This window comes from Lutjanus erythropterus, chromosome 6 (assembly GCF_056507025.1).
Source record: "Lutjanus erythropterus isolate fLutEry1 chromosome 6, fLutEry1.hap2, whole genome shotgun sequence".
In the NCBI taxonomy this organism is placed as follows: Eukaryota; Metazoa; Chordata; class Actinopteri; order Lutjaniformes; family Lutjanidae; genus Lutjanus; species Lutjanus erythropterus.
This window is the reverse complement of record NC_139322.1, coordinates 28,016,293-28,034,443: the sequence shown is the minus strand read 5'-3', so window position 1 is coordinate 28,034,443 and position 18,151 is coordinate 28,016,293. Positions and strand designations below refer to the sequence as shown.

Genomic DNA, 18,151 nt, shown 5'->3' with positions numbered 1-18,151 from the left:
AAATGGGGAAAAAAACAGCCAAAATCAATCAATAAATAAAATGCCTCCATACTGCTGGCCTGGAGTAATTCAAGTCTCCTAATGCCCAGATATGCTGTTTACTTGTGCGCTCATATCACTCCACACACACCCAGTTCAGAGTGTGCACATGTATGTGAGTGAGGCTCCAATCTAAAGATCTACAGTGATGATTTAGGCCAAAAACATGGTGTAAATGATGTGTTTCAATTCAACTTGACTGGTCGGGGCTTTAGGAGACTTGGATTACACCAGAAGAACAGTATGAAAGCATTTTATGGTTTGTTCTTTATTTATTTATTGGTAGTTTTTTTTTATGCTTGAAAGCTGGTCACCATTCAATTCATTCGTTTGGGAGACTCTGCAACACTGTTTTCTTATGAAAATCCAGCAGTGTTTTGTGGACTAAAAAAACTGAACCTGCCCTTCAGTCGGCATGAAGGTGAGTAGATATTGTGCGAATTTTCATTTTTGGTTGAAATATCCCTTTAAGGTATGCACACATTTAGTTTGGCTATTAATTTTACAGCGGTACCAATTAATATAATATTATATTTAATATAATATTTGTTTATTAAAATATTATAACAGTAGCCATTGAGAGGAATTCAAACTACAAGTGTCTTTGCATTTGTTTCAATCCATATTTTTATGCCTTTCATGTGCCTTTAAGAAACTAGTCACATAACCATGTTTGAAACGGCTCTGAATTCATCTCAGTCCTGTAAGAACACTGTGTACTCAGTGTAATATGCACTGTTTTGGTAGCTTTAGTTTGCTCATTTTCTCCTCCTTTTGGTTTGTGACATTCAATTTATTAATGCGTGACATGAAATGACAGTGTGTAATGCTCGTACTCTTCTGGAGCAAAGGGAGGGGAAACACTTTACAGTGAAAGGCACGAGAGTCCTCAGGCGCACTCTCCGGTGCCAAGCAATCCTCTGCTGAACTTATGGCTACCTCTTCTTATCCCGGCCATCCATACAAATCCAAGCCACCAGACCCCCTCCCCCATCCACGCTGTCCCTCTTCTGCCTTGGACCTCGTTCCCTTGGCACAAAAGAATCCTTTCAGATGGAGACTCTGTTCTTATGGAAGCAGGAAGAAGGATTTTTTTTTTTTTTTTTTTTTAGGGAGGAGGAGGAGGAGGAGAAGGAGGGGGGGGGGGGTCTCTTCGTGGGGAGGCTTTCTGGGGTCAATGCTAAAGCCCATCTTTGTGTGGGAGAACGAAGCCCGGCCATTAACAGCGAGCTCTTCACACATCAGCCAGTGCTCATAAACAGTGCCAGTGGAGTATTAACATAACAATGGGAGGGGGGCTGTGGTGGGGTTGTCTCACACTCAGTCTGGGTCTGTCTGCTCTGTGCTAGTGGAAGTGGAGTTTTTCTGAATCAGGATTATGACTGCATTTAACCAGTTTATTGTTCAGAGCGATAGGAGAGGACACGTAAATCCTGTTATTATATCATAATTCATTGTCACTGTTTGAGCTATTTTGCACCATTAGAATTGTTATAATCATCCGTGAAAGACTTTACAGAAAAGTATGAAGACGTCATGTTAAACATCTCTGTGAACCCTGATATATGTAGACACGATCAAATATCATGCTTGGTGTTGAAATTCTAAAGAAACATTATGGTTATTGTTGATCGTAGGTGTCCTGAGGTGACCTTTGTTCATAACAGTCCTGGGTTGATCTCGCACAGAATAATACCACATCCATATAAGCAACTTTCATATTCAACTTTAGGACCCAGTTTACAAAATGGTCATTATATTCTAAAGCTTGAGAAACACTGGATATTGGTTCAAAATCCACATTTTATTTTAATTTTGAATGGGAAAATATCATTGGATCTCCGAGTGACAGTACCTGGAAAGCAGAATAAGTCCACTCAGCTAAAGACCTGCTTTGCTCAAACATTAAAATAGTTTTAATGTTGTAGCAATCTAAATTATGCAATGTGTATCGATAGTTTTTTGACGCCGTTTAGTGCAAGAATGGCTTAATAATAATACTTCTAGTGAGCGTGTTTTGCAAGCATTTGTACATATCATTAAATTTCGTCAAATAACTAACATGGCATGACAGCAGACACTTGTCCAAAAGGTGTCACGGTTATCTGTCTGACTTGTCTGGCTTTGACATCACTATGGGGCGGTGAGAATGGACAGGTACATTCTCCTTAAGCCAATCAGTTTTAGCAAACTCGTCTCTCAAATGACATTGACATTTGCCTTAGCCAATAGGAACGGGTATTGATTTTCGTTACATATTCCAACCAATTGGAAAACGCGTTGGGCGGGCTCTCGACCAGGAACATTCCCCGGCACAGTTTCTCATTCTGCCCAGTTCGATCGGCAACGGGAGCGGAAAGAGGAAAGCAGAGAGCCCGAAGGCAGTAGCCCCCACCACCGCCGGCCCAGGTTACCATCTAGCACCGGGAAACATAGCAGAGAGCCGCCGCCGGCAGAAGCCATTACCAACCAGTAGTAACCATGAGCAGCGAGGCCGAGACACAACAACAACCACCGCAGCCTGCTGCCGATGCGGAGAGCCCATCCAGCCCGGCAGCCGCAGCTTCCGCGGGGGATAAGAAGGTCATCGGTAAGACTGCTGAAAATGAGCTAGTTAGCAAAGGTAGCTAACATGGTTTGGGACACAGCAGAGGCGATGCGCAAAAAGCGGCGGTTGCTAACGTTAACGAGCGGATCAGTTACTTACGTTACACTGGTATCATTATGCTCCCGACAACTCGTATAATATATTTAAAATGGTCGAATGACAAGATTTTTTTGCTCTTGAGTGGCTACATCTTTTCTGCCGATTTTGCATAACGTGTGGGATGTGTGCAATTAACGCTATAGTAATGTTTGATTAAAATGGGATACTGACGATTGGAAATTTTATTAAAAAGTCATGTTAACATACATTTCCCTCTACTGTCAAGAACTGAAACGATAGTCCTAACGTTGGCGATCAACCCAAACTAAAAAATGTCAGTTGAAAGATGGATTATATAGCTAGCTTTAATATTCCTATTACTTGGCTATTTGCTTGATATCAGCTGTAAATTGTAACTAATCGGTTTCTGATTAGTTAGTAATATTATTTCATGTGAGAATGTACGATTGTTAAAGGTAATCCTCAATCTTAACCAGTTAATCTCTCCTGTTCTTCGGCCTCCTAACGTCCAATAGCCGCCACAGAGTGCCATGTTGCCGGCTGGCTAACACATGCACGGCCGTTGAGGTTATTTCAGGATCAGTGTATACTCGCTAACGTTCGTGCCACTCCTCATTGAATTTTATGTTGCCGGGCAAGGGCAGTAGACATCGAGACGTTACACCGTTAATATTAGCTCTGATTTACTAGCCGGTAATTACAAAGCGCGGTGGAACATGAAGTTATTTTACACTGTCAAATTATCTGGTTAAGTTAACGTTAACTGTCGTCGCAAGCAAGCTAACGTTAGCTGCTGGCCGTCCCTTTGTTCACATTAAAGTGGTTGGTTCCGTGTTAGTAGTTTTTTCTTCAAATATAGTCGAAACGCACACGCAAGCCTGTACCTATAATTGTGGGCGAAACAGTAATATAAAGGCTGTTCTCTTAATATACCACATCCCAACTGTCACCGGTTGAGGAATTTTGCTCGAATATTGGTGTTAGCATTTTGGCCTAGCTACTTAACAGGGGTGGTAGCTCGTTGGCTAACGAGCTCTGCTAGCATAGGCAGCTAACGCTTGCTATTTACATGGCCGAAGGGGCCACTCAAAATGTCCGCCGAATTATTCCACGGATTTCTCTCGCCATTTAGGCGTTTGTTCGTTGAAAACAATGATAACAAACGCCAAATTTCTTTTTAGCCATGCGTAACGTTTAGTAAAAAATATGTCAACTGAGATGCAACGACAGTTTCCCCTTGCTGGCTTTAATCCAACCACATGGTTGAGACCCAGTTAGCTGCTATGCTAACAAGCCAATTGGGCACGCTGCTTGCTGCTAACGTATCCGGGCGCTACAGTTACCACGTGTGAACGCTCAAATGCTGAGCAGTGCGGCTTAAAATGGGGCAGTAGGTCTGTAGTAGTTGGACTTTGAAATGTTGTCAGCGACCAGAGCGTACTACACCGATATCTTGTTACTGCATTAATCACTGGTATGTCATACTACAGCAGTTCCATGAGACCGAAGCACGGACATTATTGTAGGTAGTAAGAAATCTGAAGATCGGCGTAAGAAATAGTGTAGTCATTACTGGCTCATAATGCTGTTGGTTCATGCCTCACACTTAGTGCAGCTGGCACAAGGCACTCCAAGCATCAGGATCTATAAAAGGATGACAGTTGGTAGTTAAATATAACTTCCACATTATCTGTGGCCTCAGTTGGTTTTTCATCATCTGTCGTTATTGGATTCCTTCACGATTTGTCATCAATGCAGAGGAGCTAGTTTGAAAGTTTTTATTTATACTCTGTATGTTATCTTTACAGTTTAATACAGAAAAGGAAATGACTGAAGCTTTAACTTGGTTAGTAATTTAGTTTTATTGTCTCATTGCAGCAACAAAAGTCCTGGGTACAGTCAAATGGTTCAATGTCAGGAATGGATACGGTTTCATCAATAGGTAAGTGGAGCCCACCCCCATCCCTGCTTCCTAAAGACTCTGATATCATCTGTGTGTGTAAAGGAACATTCCCAATCCTATTATAGCTTTGATTTGCTTACAAAGCTGACCAGACGATTTCTCTGCTGGTGTCCATGTGTCGTTATGCTCAGTGCTTAATTAATTCTACACTTGCTGGTTTAGTTGCAATCTGTTCATAGATACATTGTTGCATTCTGTGGCTTAGCCAGATACTGCTGACCATATTTAACCGACAGTGATATTCTTCCTTTGTTTCAGGAATGACACAAAAGAGGACGTTTTTGTACACCAGGTAAGTAGTAGGTAGTTTTATTTTCTCATTTATTTTGTTAATGACCATGACTATAAAAATCTCACATCTGAACTACTACTGGTTTTTAGACAGCCATCAAAAAGAACAACCCGAGGAAATACCTTCGCAGTGTTGGAGATGGAGAAACTGTGGAGTTTGATGTAGTAGAGGGAGAGAAGGTAAGACCAACATTGAATAGTAATTCAGTCTGTTTTGTGACTAGATCCAAAGTTGTGATTTTAGTCTACTAAAAAAAACATCCTCTCAACTTTTCTTCCCTAAGTTATTAATCCGAGCAATTCTATTTCTTCCACTGTGTATAGGGGGCAGAGGCGGCAAATGTCACCGGCCCAGGAGGCACTGCAGTCCAGGGAAGCAAATACGCCGCTGACAGGAACCGCTACAGGCGCTATCCCAGGAGAAGGGGCCCTCCCCGTGGTGGAGACTACCCAGAGAACTACCAGAGTGACGGAGAGGGTGAGCCAGGCAGTGGAGGCCGTGACAAAGGCAGCCGAGATGGGGGAGAGAGCGCCCCTGAAGGAGATTCGCAGCAACAGCAGCGCAGGCCCGCCTACCCTGGCAGACGGCGTTACCCGCCATACTTTGTACGTAGACGCTACGGCCGCCGGCCCCCGTACACCAACGCACCACGCGGAGAGATGACTGAGGTACGCCGTCACAGGGCTACTATCCTGAAGCAGGCACCCAGCAGTCCCATAACAAAGTCGGGACCCTTGATATGTTGATGTCATCCACAACTATAAATCCTCTCCTGTTGAACACTCACGTGGTTGTGAACAATTAATCTTGGTGTATCGGGGGTCTTGCCAATATCTTGCAAATTTACTCAAATAAACCCCTAATCTCAGCTATATTGGAGCTACCTGTTGTTGCACTTCTGTCAGCCTCAACATTAAATGGCAGACTGGCCAGTTTGATTACAACTGAGGACAGTGCACTATATAGGAAATGTTCTAAAGTTTGTTTGCCTTTTTGTTGACTCTGGAGAAAGCTGCATGTGAGTTGTTTGATCTGTTTGCCTTCAGGGAGGTGAGGGTGACGAGAGCCAGGGAGGTCCAGACCAGGGCAACAGACCAGCGAGGCAGAACTACTACAGAGGCTTCCGACCAAGGTTCAGACCAAGGTTTGCATGTTGGCTTCATTGATGCAGGGCTGCAACAATGGGAGAGGAAAGAACTGGGCTGCCTGAATCATAGCCCATAGACTAACTGAAATTTGCCTCTTAAAATTAATCTGAAAAATAAATGCCACCTACTTTGGCCAGAAAGCTCTCCTTTTATTGCAGCCTAACCTCAAACTGCAGCTATGCATTCAAATTTGGAGTATATTTAAAAAAATTAAAAAAAAGCAGCATTTGTCTTGTGTCTTTTAAACTGCATCTTATCTCAGTGGCTGATGTGTTCTTTGCATGATTTTGCCACTTGTTAGTATGTTCTTCATGTTTGCTTCAGGCATTTGCTTTTCACTTATTCACTCCAGGGGTCCACCCCGTCCCAGACCGGTGCGGGACGGTGAGGAGGACAAGGAGAATCAGGGCGGCGAGGGTGGTCAGAACCAACAGCCACGCCAGCGGCGTTCCCGCCGCAACTTCAACTACCGCCGCAGACGCCCACAGACTGGTGGCAAACCCGGCCAGGAAACCAAGGAGGCCAAGACAGGAGGTGACCCATCTGCAGAGAAAACGTCCGCTCCCGAGGCCCAGCAGGGTGGGGCTGAGTAGGAAAGAACCTGCCCACCGGCACCTACCATCTTTTACCATCGTCCGGGTGAGTTCATAGCTCATGATTTGTGACCTGGGTCTGTCTTGATCTTTTCCATTTACTTAAGCTTAACAAGTATCTGGATTCAGACAGCTGACAGTGAAGGATAATCACAGTATATACAAGGAAACTTGCATCATTAAAGTTTAAAAGCTGCCTTGATGAATTAGTTTCTAAATGAGGCTGGCCAGCTTGTGATTTGCACTCTGTAGTGGATGATTCAAAGCATGAGGTCATGCAGTGGATTTGATAAAGCAAACTGTCTGGCACCATAGATCCCTCTCGCTATTGTCTCTTTTCCATATGAGCAGCAGCTTTGAGCTTTGAATTCTTTTTCTGCTATCTGGTGATGATGCACATTTCCAGGCAACTCATGGTGCAGCATGCCACATGACTAGACTAAATGATTGAAAATGCAGCATACAGATGAACTATGGACTAATTTGTTAATTTTCTTCTTTTACAGTTTTTTTGTCAACAAGAAGAAACATCAAACAAGATCTGAGCAATAAAGATTTGACTTGACGATCGTCACAAGCTTGCACCATGCATTTGACCAGATTACCACCGATTGCCTGCAGAATCTATGCAGACCTGTTTTTTTTCCATTATTTTTACGTGACAGCTACAAAAAGTTTTGGGGAAACAGCAAATGTTTTTCTAAATCTGTCCTAAGTTTTTACACCAAATGGTTTTTAAAGAAAAATGGAATTTGATATCTGGTCAGTTTGACATTTTTAAATAACTTTTTATGTATTTAAACATTTTAACAAAACGCAAGCTCAAATAAAAGTCCAGAAACCAGGAAAATTGTCTCAAGTGTTTGCTTTACTTTTATTTTTCAAGTATATGGGCTCTAAACAATGACACAAACGTTGGAATTTATTTTACATAGTATACAGTTAAGTTGGAGTGTCTTATCATTTCAGATAATATATTTAACAAATACAACCTTGAATGATGCAGTGTTATTTTAATCAACCAAATTCAACAATGGCACAGTGTATCATAAACTGCATTTAAACTGGCAAATGTGTGACTAAAGCTTTGATAATTCTATGGTCACATTTCCTTTTACAACAGGATAACAAAGAATCCCTACACATATTTGACACCATGAAAGTAAAGTGTAGGTAGTACACTTCAATGTTTTTTGCATGCAACTTCTCATAGTATAGTATATGTAGATAATATTAAGTTTTGTGGCTCTTAGATTTTAAATTAAATCCTGGGCTGCATCAGAGGTTCATTATTTGCTTCAGCGACTAAGTTTAAATTTACATTCATGCCACGAAAGAAACAGGTGGTGCTGTACAAGTGGAGTAAAATGTCCACTGTTGACCAGTAAATCCTGAAAAGGTCTGTTCAATAATGGCTGCACATGTAGAGGATGGACAAAACACCTTAATATACGATAGCTCTGCATCTGATTTGTTGTTGATTTAACTGTTAATTCAACCTGATGGTCATGTTTAAAAATGTTTAGTTTGGATGGTAGAAAGCAACATGAACACTGATCACCAAGCCAGCATTAATGGCCATTTTTGAGGCTTTTCATACGCTGGTAAACATTCAGTCTCTTGGAAATACCTTTTTGAACTACTGTTAAAATAATTAAAGGTTTTCCTGTGTGCAGTATAATTCATCACCAACAGTCACAAAAACCTGAATGTTTCAGTGTGACTGATATACTGGAAGTTTTTTTTTTTTTGTAATTTTGTCCACCTTCAGCGTACAGCCACAAAGAGTCATTTAAACATTGGTCTCTTTGCGCAGGCGCTTCATCCGTTGCACATTGTTCTCCATTGCGGTGGGGTTGGTGATCTCTGTGGCACAGCTAGCAGGAAACCAGCCTCTCTCTCCATCTCGCATTCTCTCTCCATAACACCAGGCTGGGAAGATGAGAATGACAGATAAAATTATCTTTTAAGCACCCCAACATGTTCCAATAACATTTTTTTCCTTCCTGATGTTGATTCTGGTACCTGAACTTTGTGCATTGATACTGAGTGCTGATCTGATACCAGTGCGGTAAAAACATTATTGGCACCAATAATAATAATAACTGGCATACTCACTAATACTGCTATCAGAACAAACCTTCCTAGCACACTTTTTTTTGTGAATTGTAAAAGGTGGTACACTGGGCATGAAGTATGGATTTGATGTCATGTTACAGGTAGTGATGGAGCTAAGTACACAGTTCTCACCTTCCTCTTTGCGCAGGACGATGACGAGCTCAGCCTGCTGCAACCCCAACTCATCAGGCTCCTTTGGCATGTAGGCTTTAGTGGCCTCGTACTGTGGCAAACCTGAAACACATTTCCATGAGGCCATGTGGTTAATAAAACCAAAGTCTGTCTGTTTTATAGTGCTTTGCATGTGGTTCATCTTATTGGCTTGCTGTGATGAGGTAAGAATCTTGTTGCCTGTACTTTTAAAAAGTTCTGCGCTAGTTCCACCCTGGTGAATATTGACAGCACATCACATCACTTCCTGGATGTGTCATTCCCTGGAAAGGCACACCCTTTGATAACATATCAAACAGAGATATACTTGCTCTTAAAACAGTGACCTTTACACAAACAACCTCTGATGAGTGCTCTCTGTGTGACGGCTTGGTTTTAGTATCACATGATTGTTCATGTTTATTTAGAGATCCCATTAGAAGCACATGGATGTGTCTGTAGTCTTCCTGGTGTTCTGAACACAGACATACAAAAAGAGAGGACGGCCAATTTAGCATGGAAAGACAATTGGGCAAGTTCAGCAGATACACAAATTGAGGTTTTGCAATATACAGTATAATACATAACCGTGATATTTGGAAAAAATATGACATTGATATCTTGTTGATAATACAAATATATGCCTCTTAAGCATACGTTATATTCTTAAAGAGATAATTAACCCAAAAATGGCAATAAAGTCATTATCTACTTACCCTCATGCCGATTGAAGGTCAGGTTTAGTATCTTGGTCCACAAAACTCTGCTGGAGTTTCACAGGAAAACAGCGTTGATGAATCTCTCAAACATTGTAAGTGAATGGTGACCAGTTTAAAAAAAGAAAACAGCTGAAGAAAACTCCATACTGCTCGTCTGGTGTGATCCAAGTCTGCTGAAGCCCAAACATGCTGTTCACTTGTGTGTGTACACTGTCACACCACACACACACCCAGTTCAGACAGTGTGCACGCAAACATGAACATGGCTCCAAGATAAGGCTCTACAGTGACGATTTAGGCTAAAAACATGATGTAAATGATGTCCGTCAAGCCAACTTGGCACGATGAGGCTTTAGGAGATGTGGATTACACCAGATGAGCAGTATGCAGGCATTTTATGTGTTTTTTTAATGTTTGAAAACCATCACCATTCACTTACATTGTTTGGGAGATTCTGCAGCACTGTTTTCCTGTGAAACTCCAGCAGCATTAAAAAAAACTGAACTGACCTTCAAATCAGCATGAGAGTGAGTAGATAATGACTGAAGTTTCGTTTTTGGGTGAACTATCACTTTAAATCATTTACATTTCTTTCCATTCTCACTTTGTCTCTCTCCTCTAACACCTCCCACACACACACTATTTTTGAGTGTAGTTTATTTGCCAGAGACAAAACGCAAGTTCAACAAAGGTAAAGATGAATTTGACCAGCATCGATTTTTTTTTATCGTGATTATATAACACTTATTAAATACAGTGATACTAAAGCAAGCAAGATATTTCTTTGTGCTTTCTAAAGACTACTTTGTTATTAAAATGAGACATGGTATCTTTGGGCAGAGTGCATTTTTAAAAACAAAATCACTGCTTTACTTTAAAGACGATTTTGGTAAACATTTATTTTCCCTGTTAAAACATTTTGGGGCGCGGGGTTCTTTACCCAAACTGAGTGTCTAAAGACAGATGATGTTGGACACTGTACAGATTGTAAAGCCCTCTGAGGAAAATTCTTATTTTTAGCTCTATACATAAAACTGACTTGATGTAACTAAAATATTACCAACACTATGGCCTAAAACACAAGAATCTGACTGCTCTGTTTTGAAATTTAAATTGTACAAGTCCAAAGCATGTTTGGCACATACTGTAGGATCACAGTATGTATTCAGGGAAAGAGGCATCATACCAGAATGTTTTCCACTCTGGTATGTGAGTCAAATGTGAGCAAGTATGAACGATGTTGTTGCGTATTAAAGTAAAGTCAGGCTTCAAATAGTCTAAGAAATCTTGAAAAGGAAAGAGAACCTGTGCAGCTCTGATGTGTATTTGAATAAGACTGAATTTTAAATAGTTGCAGACTCATTTAAATTGGAAAATGACTGGGAACCATCTGCTTTCTTCACACCACACTGCCCTCTATGACAAATGAATCATTTACACATGAAAGCAGATTTGTCATAGTTACTACTTTTAAAGATTACATGTCTGGTCTGGTCTCAGAGTTAACTCAAGGTGTATTTAAAAAGAATGACTCCCTTGGTAAATAAAGCGTGCCGACTTACCAGCAGTAGGAGTGAAGACACCTGCCTGCTTGTGTTCTGTAAGAGCAACTATCCAACGAGCCCGGTCCACCCTGGCAACGGAGACAGAAGAGCACTGTTAAAAATGACTCCTGTCTTTTAGTGCGTGTGATGACGCAAAGAGTCTGTTTCTTTTGAATGAACAAAATCCATGGCAGCATTTTAGGTTGTCACTTAAGAGTTCTGTCACTAGAGGGAGCCACACACAGAAAAACAACAGACTTGGCTTCTAGTAGAAAAGTAGGAAAGGAGAAAATCTTGAAAATCTAGATTTTTAAGATCTCTTGTTTTGAAGCATTTGTAGTAATTATTAAAGGTGGCCAGCTTTAACATATATTAATTATGGGCAACAGATTTTTTTTTGCCATAATGTGATTTTTGTGCAATTTTTTCAAATGATTACCGATTTTTTGGGGGGGAAAGATTGGAAAAACACATTAATAACAAATTTATTACAAAAGCATAAGTGAATACGATTAAATAGATATGTTTCTGTGATTAAATGTAAAAAATTACTATAATAAACATGATAAATACATAAATAATAAAAAATCCTTTTTTTTATGATCCTCCCTATAACTTTCAGGGTGTGTTCTTTTTTAATGTTTGAAGAGGCTACTCGTATTGCTGCTGTGTGGCACTATTTTCCACAAATGGCACATCTTGCTGTATTTTTTATCTAGCCTCCAGGGCAAACATTGCACCACACCATGATGAGGAAGTGTGTGACTGTGCTGGTTTCTTCATGCCTCAGGTTTCCACAGTAATGTGACACTGAACTGAAAATGTTTGGAAGTGATACCGCCACCCATGTTTTGTATTTATATAACAGTTTATCGATAGTTTTTTTTTTTTTTTTTTTAAAGGAATCCATGTCAAATGAGTAGCTTGTAAGAATGTACTGATCCTGCAGAATTGACGTGCCCATCTGTAGTATTAATAGTAAAAATCAATGATTCCTGTTTGAACATTTGGATTCAGCTCATACTTTCACATATCAGCCTTATTTTATGGTTTACTGATCACTTTCAGCTGTATTGGCACATTTAAGTTACTGCTGAAGCTATGTCACATTAAAAGCTTTATACTGGCTAACAGGTGGGATGCTTTTATTGTGAAAAAGTTGCATGGAGAAAGGAAATGCCACATGCTTCACATAATGCTTCAATAAATACAGGTTTCGAACAGATATGGACATACTTTGTATGATTTGATAAGTGAATCAGTGTTAAATACTACAGGAAATAGTGCAAACAGAAACCAGATACAGTGAACCGACTACCGCTACTACCTCAACTATGATTGTAAAAACTCTACAGGTCATGCAAGTGAATGTTGTTTAAATAAATCACAGCATGACCAGGTTTCCCTGAGGCCACATTAACCATAACTATCAATAATCTGCTGGAGCAAGACTGTATTTGCATTTAGGTATAAACCAGAATGTGAAAGAAAGAATTCAGATTTTTAGCAAAATGTTCCAAGTGTCCTTCCTACCGATGAAATTATACCAAATGTTACCTGATAATACTTAAATCATGTTCTTTCAAGTATAATTTCCCACTTGAGGATTAATATGTCCTGGTATGTCAGTACCTGGACTCGGCCACCAGAGAGATCTGCTCCACTCGGCCCTCGCTGTTCTTGTTCATCAGCAGTCTGAAGGAAAGATAGTGGCTGTTCTTGGCAGGCGGAGATGTCCGTCCTTCTGCATCCTCCCCGACCTCCACCTCCACATTCTCTGGAGTGGCATAGTCCATCACCACAAAGCTCTCCTCACTGGACAAACAAACCATTTTTACTCATATGTCCATTTGCAGGATATTTTTTAATCAGACAAGCTGTGTCCACTGGCGGAGTATAAACAGAAATAATGTGATTTTAAATGACAATTTTTGCACATTATAGTGTAGTTAAACTCAGCTACAACGTGACTGTGTACGAGTGAGTTAACACATATTAACGCACACATTCAAACCACATTCCTTGACTGTCTGCTAATGGCATTTCCTAGATATTATCACCTAAAGACTGGGTGACAGTGTGGACTTTACAACGCTGAAAATGACTCCAGTGTTGTAGGCAGCTCCCTCCTCTGAGCTCACATTGTTTGGTTTCTCCCTAATTCAAAACAGAAAGCTGTAGTCTGTTGAGCTGACATGCTGAATACAAGATTGAAAAATCTCAAGTATGCACGCACCACATCCATACTACTCTCCTTTCTCTGTCCCCTACCTCTCCTGTCTTCTCCCTCTTTCTCATGTTCTCTGCCGGCCAGCAGCTGGATCTACTCAGTGTCCACAGGAGTCACCAGGAAAAAAACGCCAAGTTCATGAAATCCCTCAAAAACTGGTTGTGCTTCTGAAGTTTGTCTTCTCTAGCATCCCTTACTTCAGCAGATACCTGATTAGGTTGTTTTCTAATCTAAAGAGTGATCTGGTTTGTGAGACAAACATCAAGTTTTGAAATTCACAATTCATTATGTCGCAGGAGGTTAAAAGACAGTTTCTTTGTTGCTAATAAAAGACTACTTGTCAACAGGATATTAAAAGAGGCTGAAAGTACCTTAAAGCGATCCTATATTGTGATGTTGACATACTGGAGGATGTTTGCTGATATTTTTGTGATTTAGCAAGAAAATCTGTCAGTTTCGGTCAGTTTAAAAGAACAGTTTAGGTACAAATGTAAACATGTGAGTTTGTTTTGTAGATGTCGTCCATGGAGATGCCTTCTCTCACATGTAATGGAACTAGATGGTACTTGGCTTGTGGTGCTCAAATTGCCAAAAAATACATTTGAAAAACTCAAAGTCAGTGTAGTGGATGCATTTTTGTATTGGAACCATTTTCTATCATAGAAAAAAAGTAGTTCCTTTGGGAAACTGCTCACAATGAGGTCTGTAAATTATCTTGAGTAACTGGGTCATTATTTTCTGAAAAGAGACACTGAGCACTTTTTTTTTGGCACTTTAAGCACTATTAGCCAATCTAGTTCTGTTGTATTCAAGAGAAGGCAGACATGTTTATGACCAATATCTCCAAAACAACCTAGACTACAGGTAAACTGCACTACAGGTAAAATGAAAAATATATATTTTTGATTTTGGGGTGAACTGTCCCTTTAAATTTTATAAAACCCCTTTTCCGCAAATATGATTATAGACTAAAAACTCTGTGTTTTAGTCGTGCTGACCTCTTTTTCTTGGTGACGATCAGCACGTCATTGAAGAGAAACAGGTAGTAGCTCCTGTGGCTGAAAGCCCTCCAGATGCTGAGCTCTTCAGTGCAGACGGCCAGCTCGCCGCGCTTCTTCAGCCACCGCGATGATGACACCAGAGGAAAAGGCTGCAAGAACACAGGCGTTGTGAGTTCAGGTTAGCAAACTGGGCTAAAATGTTTTCATCTGTACTGGAGCTGCATCATTACTACAAAACTCTGTCCAAGTTTCATTACGTTCCTTGCTTTCATTCACGCCCAACATTTTACCTAACATGTCAAACCCTTCAAACTCTACGGTATAATCACTATATTCTTCCTTAAAGGCGGGTTTGCAGTGACAGTGGCCTGCTCCTACCTTGATTTTACCAAATTCCATCTGTTTCTGGATGGTGTACATCTGCTCTGTCCTCTCCATCCGCCTCGCTCCGTCATTGCAGCTAGAGACCAACTGTTGGAGTAACAATCACAACAATGGCAGAATGATAATCATGAGCGTAGAAAGACATCTGTTCTTAAATGAGAGATCAGGTATTCAACTCAGCTGTTCTCAACATCTCTACCTTACTGATGGCGTGCAGCGCCCAAACAGCAGCAAAGTACTCCGCTGTCTTGTCTGGAGTTTTTTGGCAGATTGTCTGTGAGGAGAAAACAAAGGCACGAAACTTTCAGCGTAGCTGTTATTTACTTTTGCAGGCAAAACAACCCTCTGCACCACAGTACACACCATAAAGCTAAATCTGGAGTTCCTACATAATTAAAAACGTATTAACTCATAAATAAACATAAAATAAGTGTTAAATATTTTAATATAAGTATTTTGATTTTGATGGATGCATCTTAACAAGCTTTCATAAATCACAAAATGAAATAGTTTTATAAGGATTGACAGATTTGAAGAACGGAGATCAGAGATATATAGATGCATATTTAAATGATCAGAGTTTCTGCACGTTTCAACAAGTTGAATTTAAGTTATTTTGAGACTGTTTTAAGACCATAATTAATGCAATTTACAATATATTTCATGTCCATACTGGCACAAAATACACACACAATTTGCATTAGTGGTTGTTCAATGTTGGTTTTGTTTTGTAGTTGTAGTTAGAGGGTGATCAATACATTTTTTCTCATAAAAGCAAAAAAAACCCAAAAAACATTAAGGTTAGACTGAAGTAAAATCCACCTTTCAAAAAGTGATGTTAACTTCATAATTCAATGAATTTAAAGACCTGTCAGGCTATATTTAAGACATTTTAAAGCTCAAAATTAGATAGTTGCATTTTAGAAAGACTTTTTAAGGACATGCAGAAGCCCTGAAAACACTATTAGGTAGAGTGATCTGTATGGAATGACAGTGGAAAAATCAGGTGATTTTAAGCTGTTAAAATTATTTAAATATTTATTTTGAGTTTGAGTTGTTATGTGTCTTCCAATAAACTGATGATAACTCATGAGCAGCAGGGTTAAACCTGCAACAAGCTGCCACAGAGGATGAGAGTCGCTCATCTAAGACAGTAAAAGTTAAACTGACATCCAGCAGCAGTGGCAGTCTGGTGACTCGCTGCATGGGGAGGATGAGGAAAGAGATCATGGGCAGGCCTCCACACTCACTGCTCCCTTCAATCTGCTTCAGGGCCTCCTTAAATGCAGTGTTGCTGGTCCTGACAGATGGAAAGACAGAAGGAAATTCAGCTCATCCTGCAGCGTTACTGCAAAAACCCAACGGCCCGCAACAGTTTACTGCAGGGTACTCACAGCAGTTTCTGCAGCGTCCTCTGCTGGAAGGTCTCGTTGGAACAGTAGACAATGTAGGGCTCAAAGTGGTGGGCAGCGTGGTTCTGAACAATATCGCTAATGTCCCGGATCACTGGGTTGTCATAGTGACGCCGTTCCAGGTCCTCAAAAAACCTGGAAGTGGAGAGAGAGGGGGAGGTTGGTAAAGAGGTGAGAACTGTTTTCCTCCCACAGACTGATTACCTGAACATGAGGTGTGAGAGGATGTTCAGCCTGAACTGAATGATAACTTCATGGTTTTAAAGGAACAGTGTGTCAGATTTAGTGGCATTTAACAATGAGCTTGCAGATTATAAGCATGTTGTCTCACTCCCTCGCTCTTAGAACGTATGGAGAATGTGAATCTCATGCATAACATGAAAGGCCATATCTAGAGCCAGTGTTTGGTAGGGATGACACCTCCTGGTTGTTTGGTCAATTGGGTGGTTGATATGCTCTTGTCTGACCACATCTCCAAACTGACACCACGTCAAAGTGTCAGCACTAACCCCTACATCGGCCTTCAGTCTCATAGGACAGAGGAGCTGAGTGGATAAAAAGTTTATTTTTGATGAGGTGTGGATTTTACTCTGTCTGACTGCTTTATCAATGAGAACCAATAACAGTTAAAGCTCATTGATGAATGTTAACATCTGTGACACGACTTCAAACTTGAAAGCTGTAAATAATCCCAGATTTTATGTTGTTTTCGTGTTTATTTTGTAGGTAAACCTGCTGAATTTGGCATTAGCATTTACTTCCGCAGGTTGGGGAAAAGTTGGACAAATATTGATTTGAAAAATTTGAAATATTTGTTGAAGAGAAATGTTAAAAACGTTTAATGTTAAGCCTCATTTGAAACCAATTAAATAACAAGAGTAGTAAGTATTTTTTCATGCTGTTTTTTGTGGACATTATACTACAACGCAAGCTGCATCAGTGTTAGCTTTGTTGTTAAACTGATGCCAGTTCTGCTCTGTGATCCTCATTCACATTGCTGTGGTAAGTAAATTTATTTGATAGAGTAAATTACATTGAAGGTAACAATATAGCTACATGTGGAAAGGAAGTGGTAAGACTGCACAGATTCATGTGCTTGGCAATTTTGTGTAACTTTGATTAGCTCCCATTTAGGCTACTAGGTAAAGGGCACTCAGTACACTGCAGCTGATTTAATTAATCTAGAGATTTTTTTCTCCCATCGATCAATCGATTGGATTAAGAGTAGGTAGAATTTCAGTGAACCAAGATTTTCCTTGGTTGAATACAGCCCTAAATTTTGGTTTGTCCATTCTGGGCTACTGTAGAAACATGGGAGTGCAACAGGGCAGCCTCTATGGAAGAGGACCGGCATGCACTGTAAACATAAAACAGATCATACTAAGGTAATGAAAACACAATGATCCCTATTTTCAGGTGATTATACACTAATGAAAACCAACTTATGAACATTATATTCCATTTCTGTCTTATTCTACCAAAAAATCCCCTTAAATCTCACACACTAGACCTTTAACTGTGAGGGTCTTGGTGTATGACCCGTTTTCATTTTAATCTTAGCTGAGACAATCTAACATTAACTAGTAACTTAATCACTTTAGGGTTAAATGTTCAAGTCAAATACACATATTATATTAGAGCCTATTTACAATAAAAGGATGGTGTCCCTTTAAGACTTACATGGATTTATTAGCAAATAGAATAGAATATTAATATTCATATATATGTTTTCATTAACGTATAATCACCTCAAAATAAGAATTATACTGTTTTTGTTACCTTAGAATGAGCTATTTATTTCTACAGAGGGCGCGGATCCTCTTCCACAGAGGCCAACATATTGCACCATCATGTTTCTACAGTAGCCCAGAACGGACAAAGTAAACAATA

The 18,151-nt window shown here is 40.1% G+C and overlaps 2 protein-coding genes across 6 annotated transcripts in view; one reads left to right on the top strand and one right to left on the bottom strand.

The window, feature by feature from the left end:
- The first annotated feature begins 2,361 nt into the window (after positions 1-2,361).
- On the top strand, positions 2,362-7,553 carry ybx1 (Y box binding protein 1). 4 transcript variants are annotated; one of them, XM_084721499.1, is made up of 8 exons: positions 2,362-2,629; positions 4,586-4,649; positions 4,929-4,962; positions 5,052-5,141; positions 5,286-5,567; positions 6,009-6,106; positions 6,463-6,749; positions 7,210-7,553. In XM_084721499.1, exons 1-7 carry the CDS (start codon positions 2,521-2,523, stop codon positions 6,701-6,703), a joined length of 918 nt encoding a protein of 305 aa, XP_084577625.1. In that variant the 5' UTR covers positions 2,362-2,520; the 3' UTR covers positions 6,704-6,749; positions 7,210-7,553. The 4 variants fall into 4 exon arrangements, with proteins under 4 accessions (XP_084577625.1, XP_084577624.1, XP_084577623.1 ...); XM_084721498.1 differs by having other exon boundaries at positions 5,286-5,630; positions 6,009-6,094; XM_084721497.1 differs by having other exon boundaries at positions 5,286-5,630.
- arhgef16 (Rho guanine nucleotide exchange factor (GEF) 16) overlaps positions 7,554-18,151 on the bottom strand; it is a 22,839-nt gene continuing 12,241 nt past the window's right edge. Inside the window, exons 7-15 of one of the 2 annotated variants that reach the window (XM_084721496.1) lie at positions 16,244-16,396; positions 16,020-16,149; positions 15,049-15,123; positions 14,844-14,936; positions 14,463-14,614; positions 12,867-13,049; positions 11,253-11,323; positions 8,954-9,055; positions 7,554-8,635 (exon numbers count right to left, since the gene is read on the bottom strand). In XM_084721496.1, the coding sequence (XP_084577622.1) occupies positions 8,496-8,635; positions 8,954-9,055; positions 11,253-11,323; positions 12,867-13,049; positions 14,463-14,614; positions 14,844-14,936; positions 15,049-15,123; positions 16,020-16,149; positions 16,244-16,396 (1,099 nt within the window). In that variant the 3' untranslated portion in view covers positions 7,554-8,495. The other variant, XM_084721495.1, reaches the window with a different exon arrangement.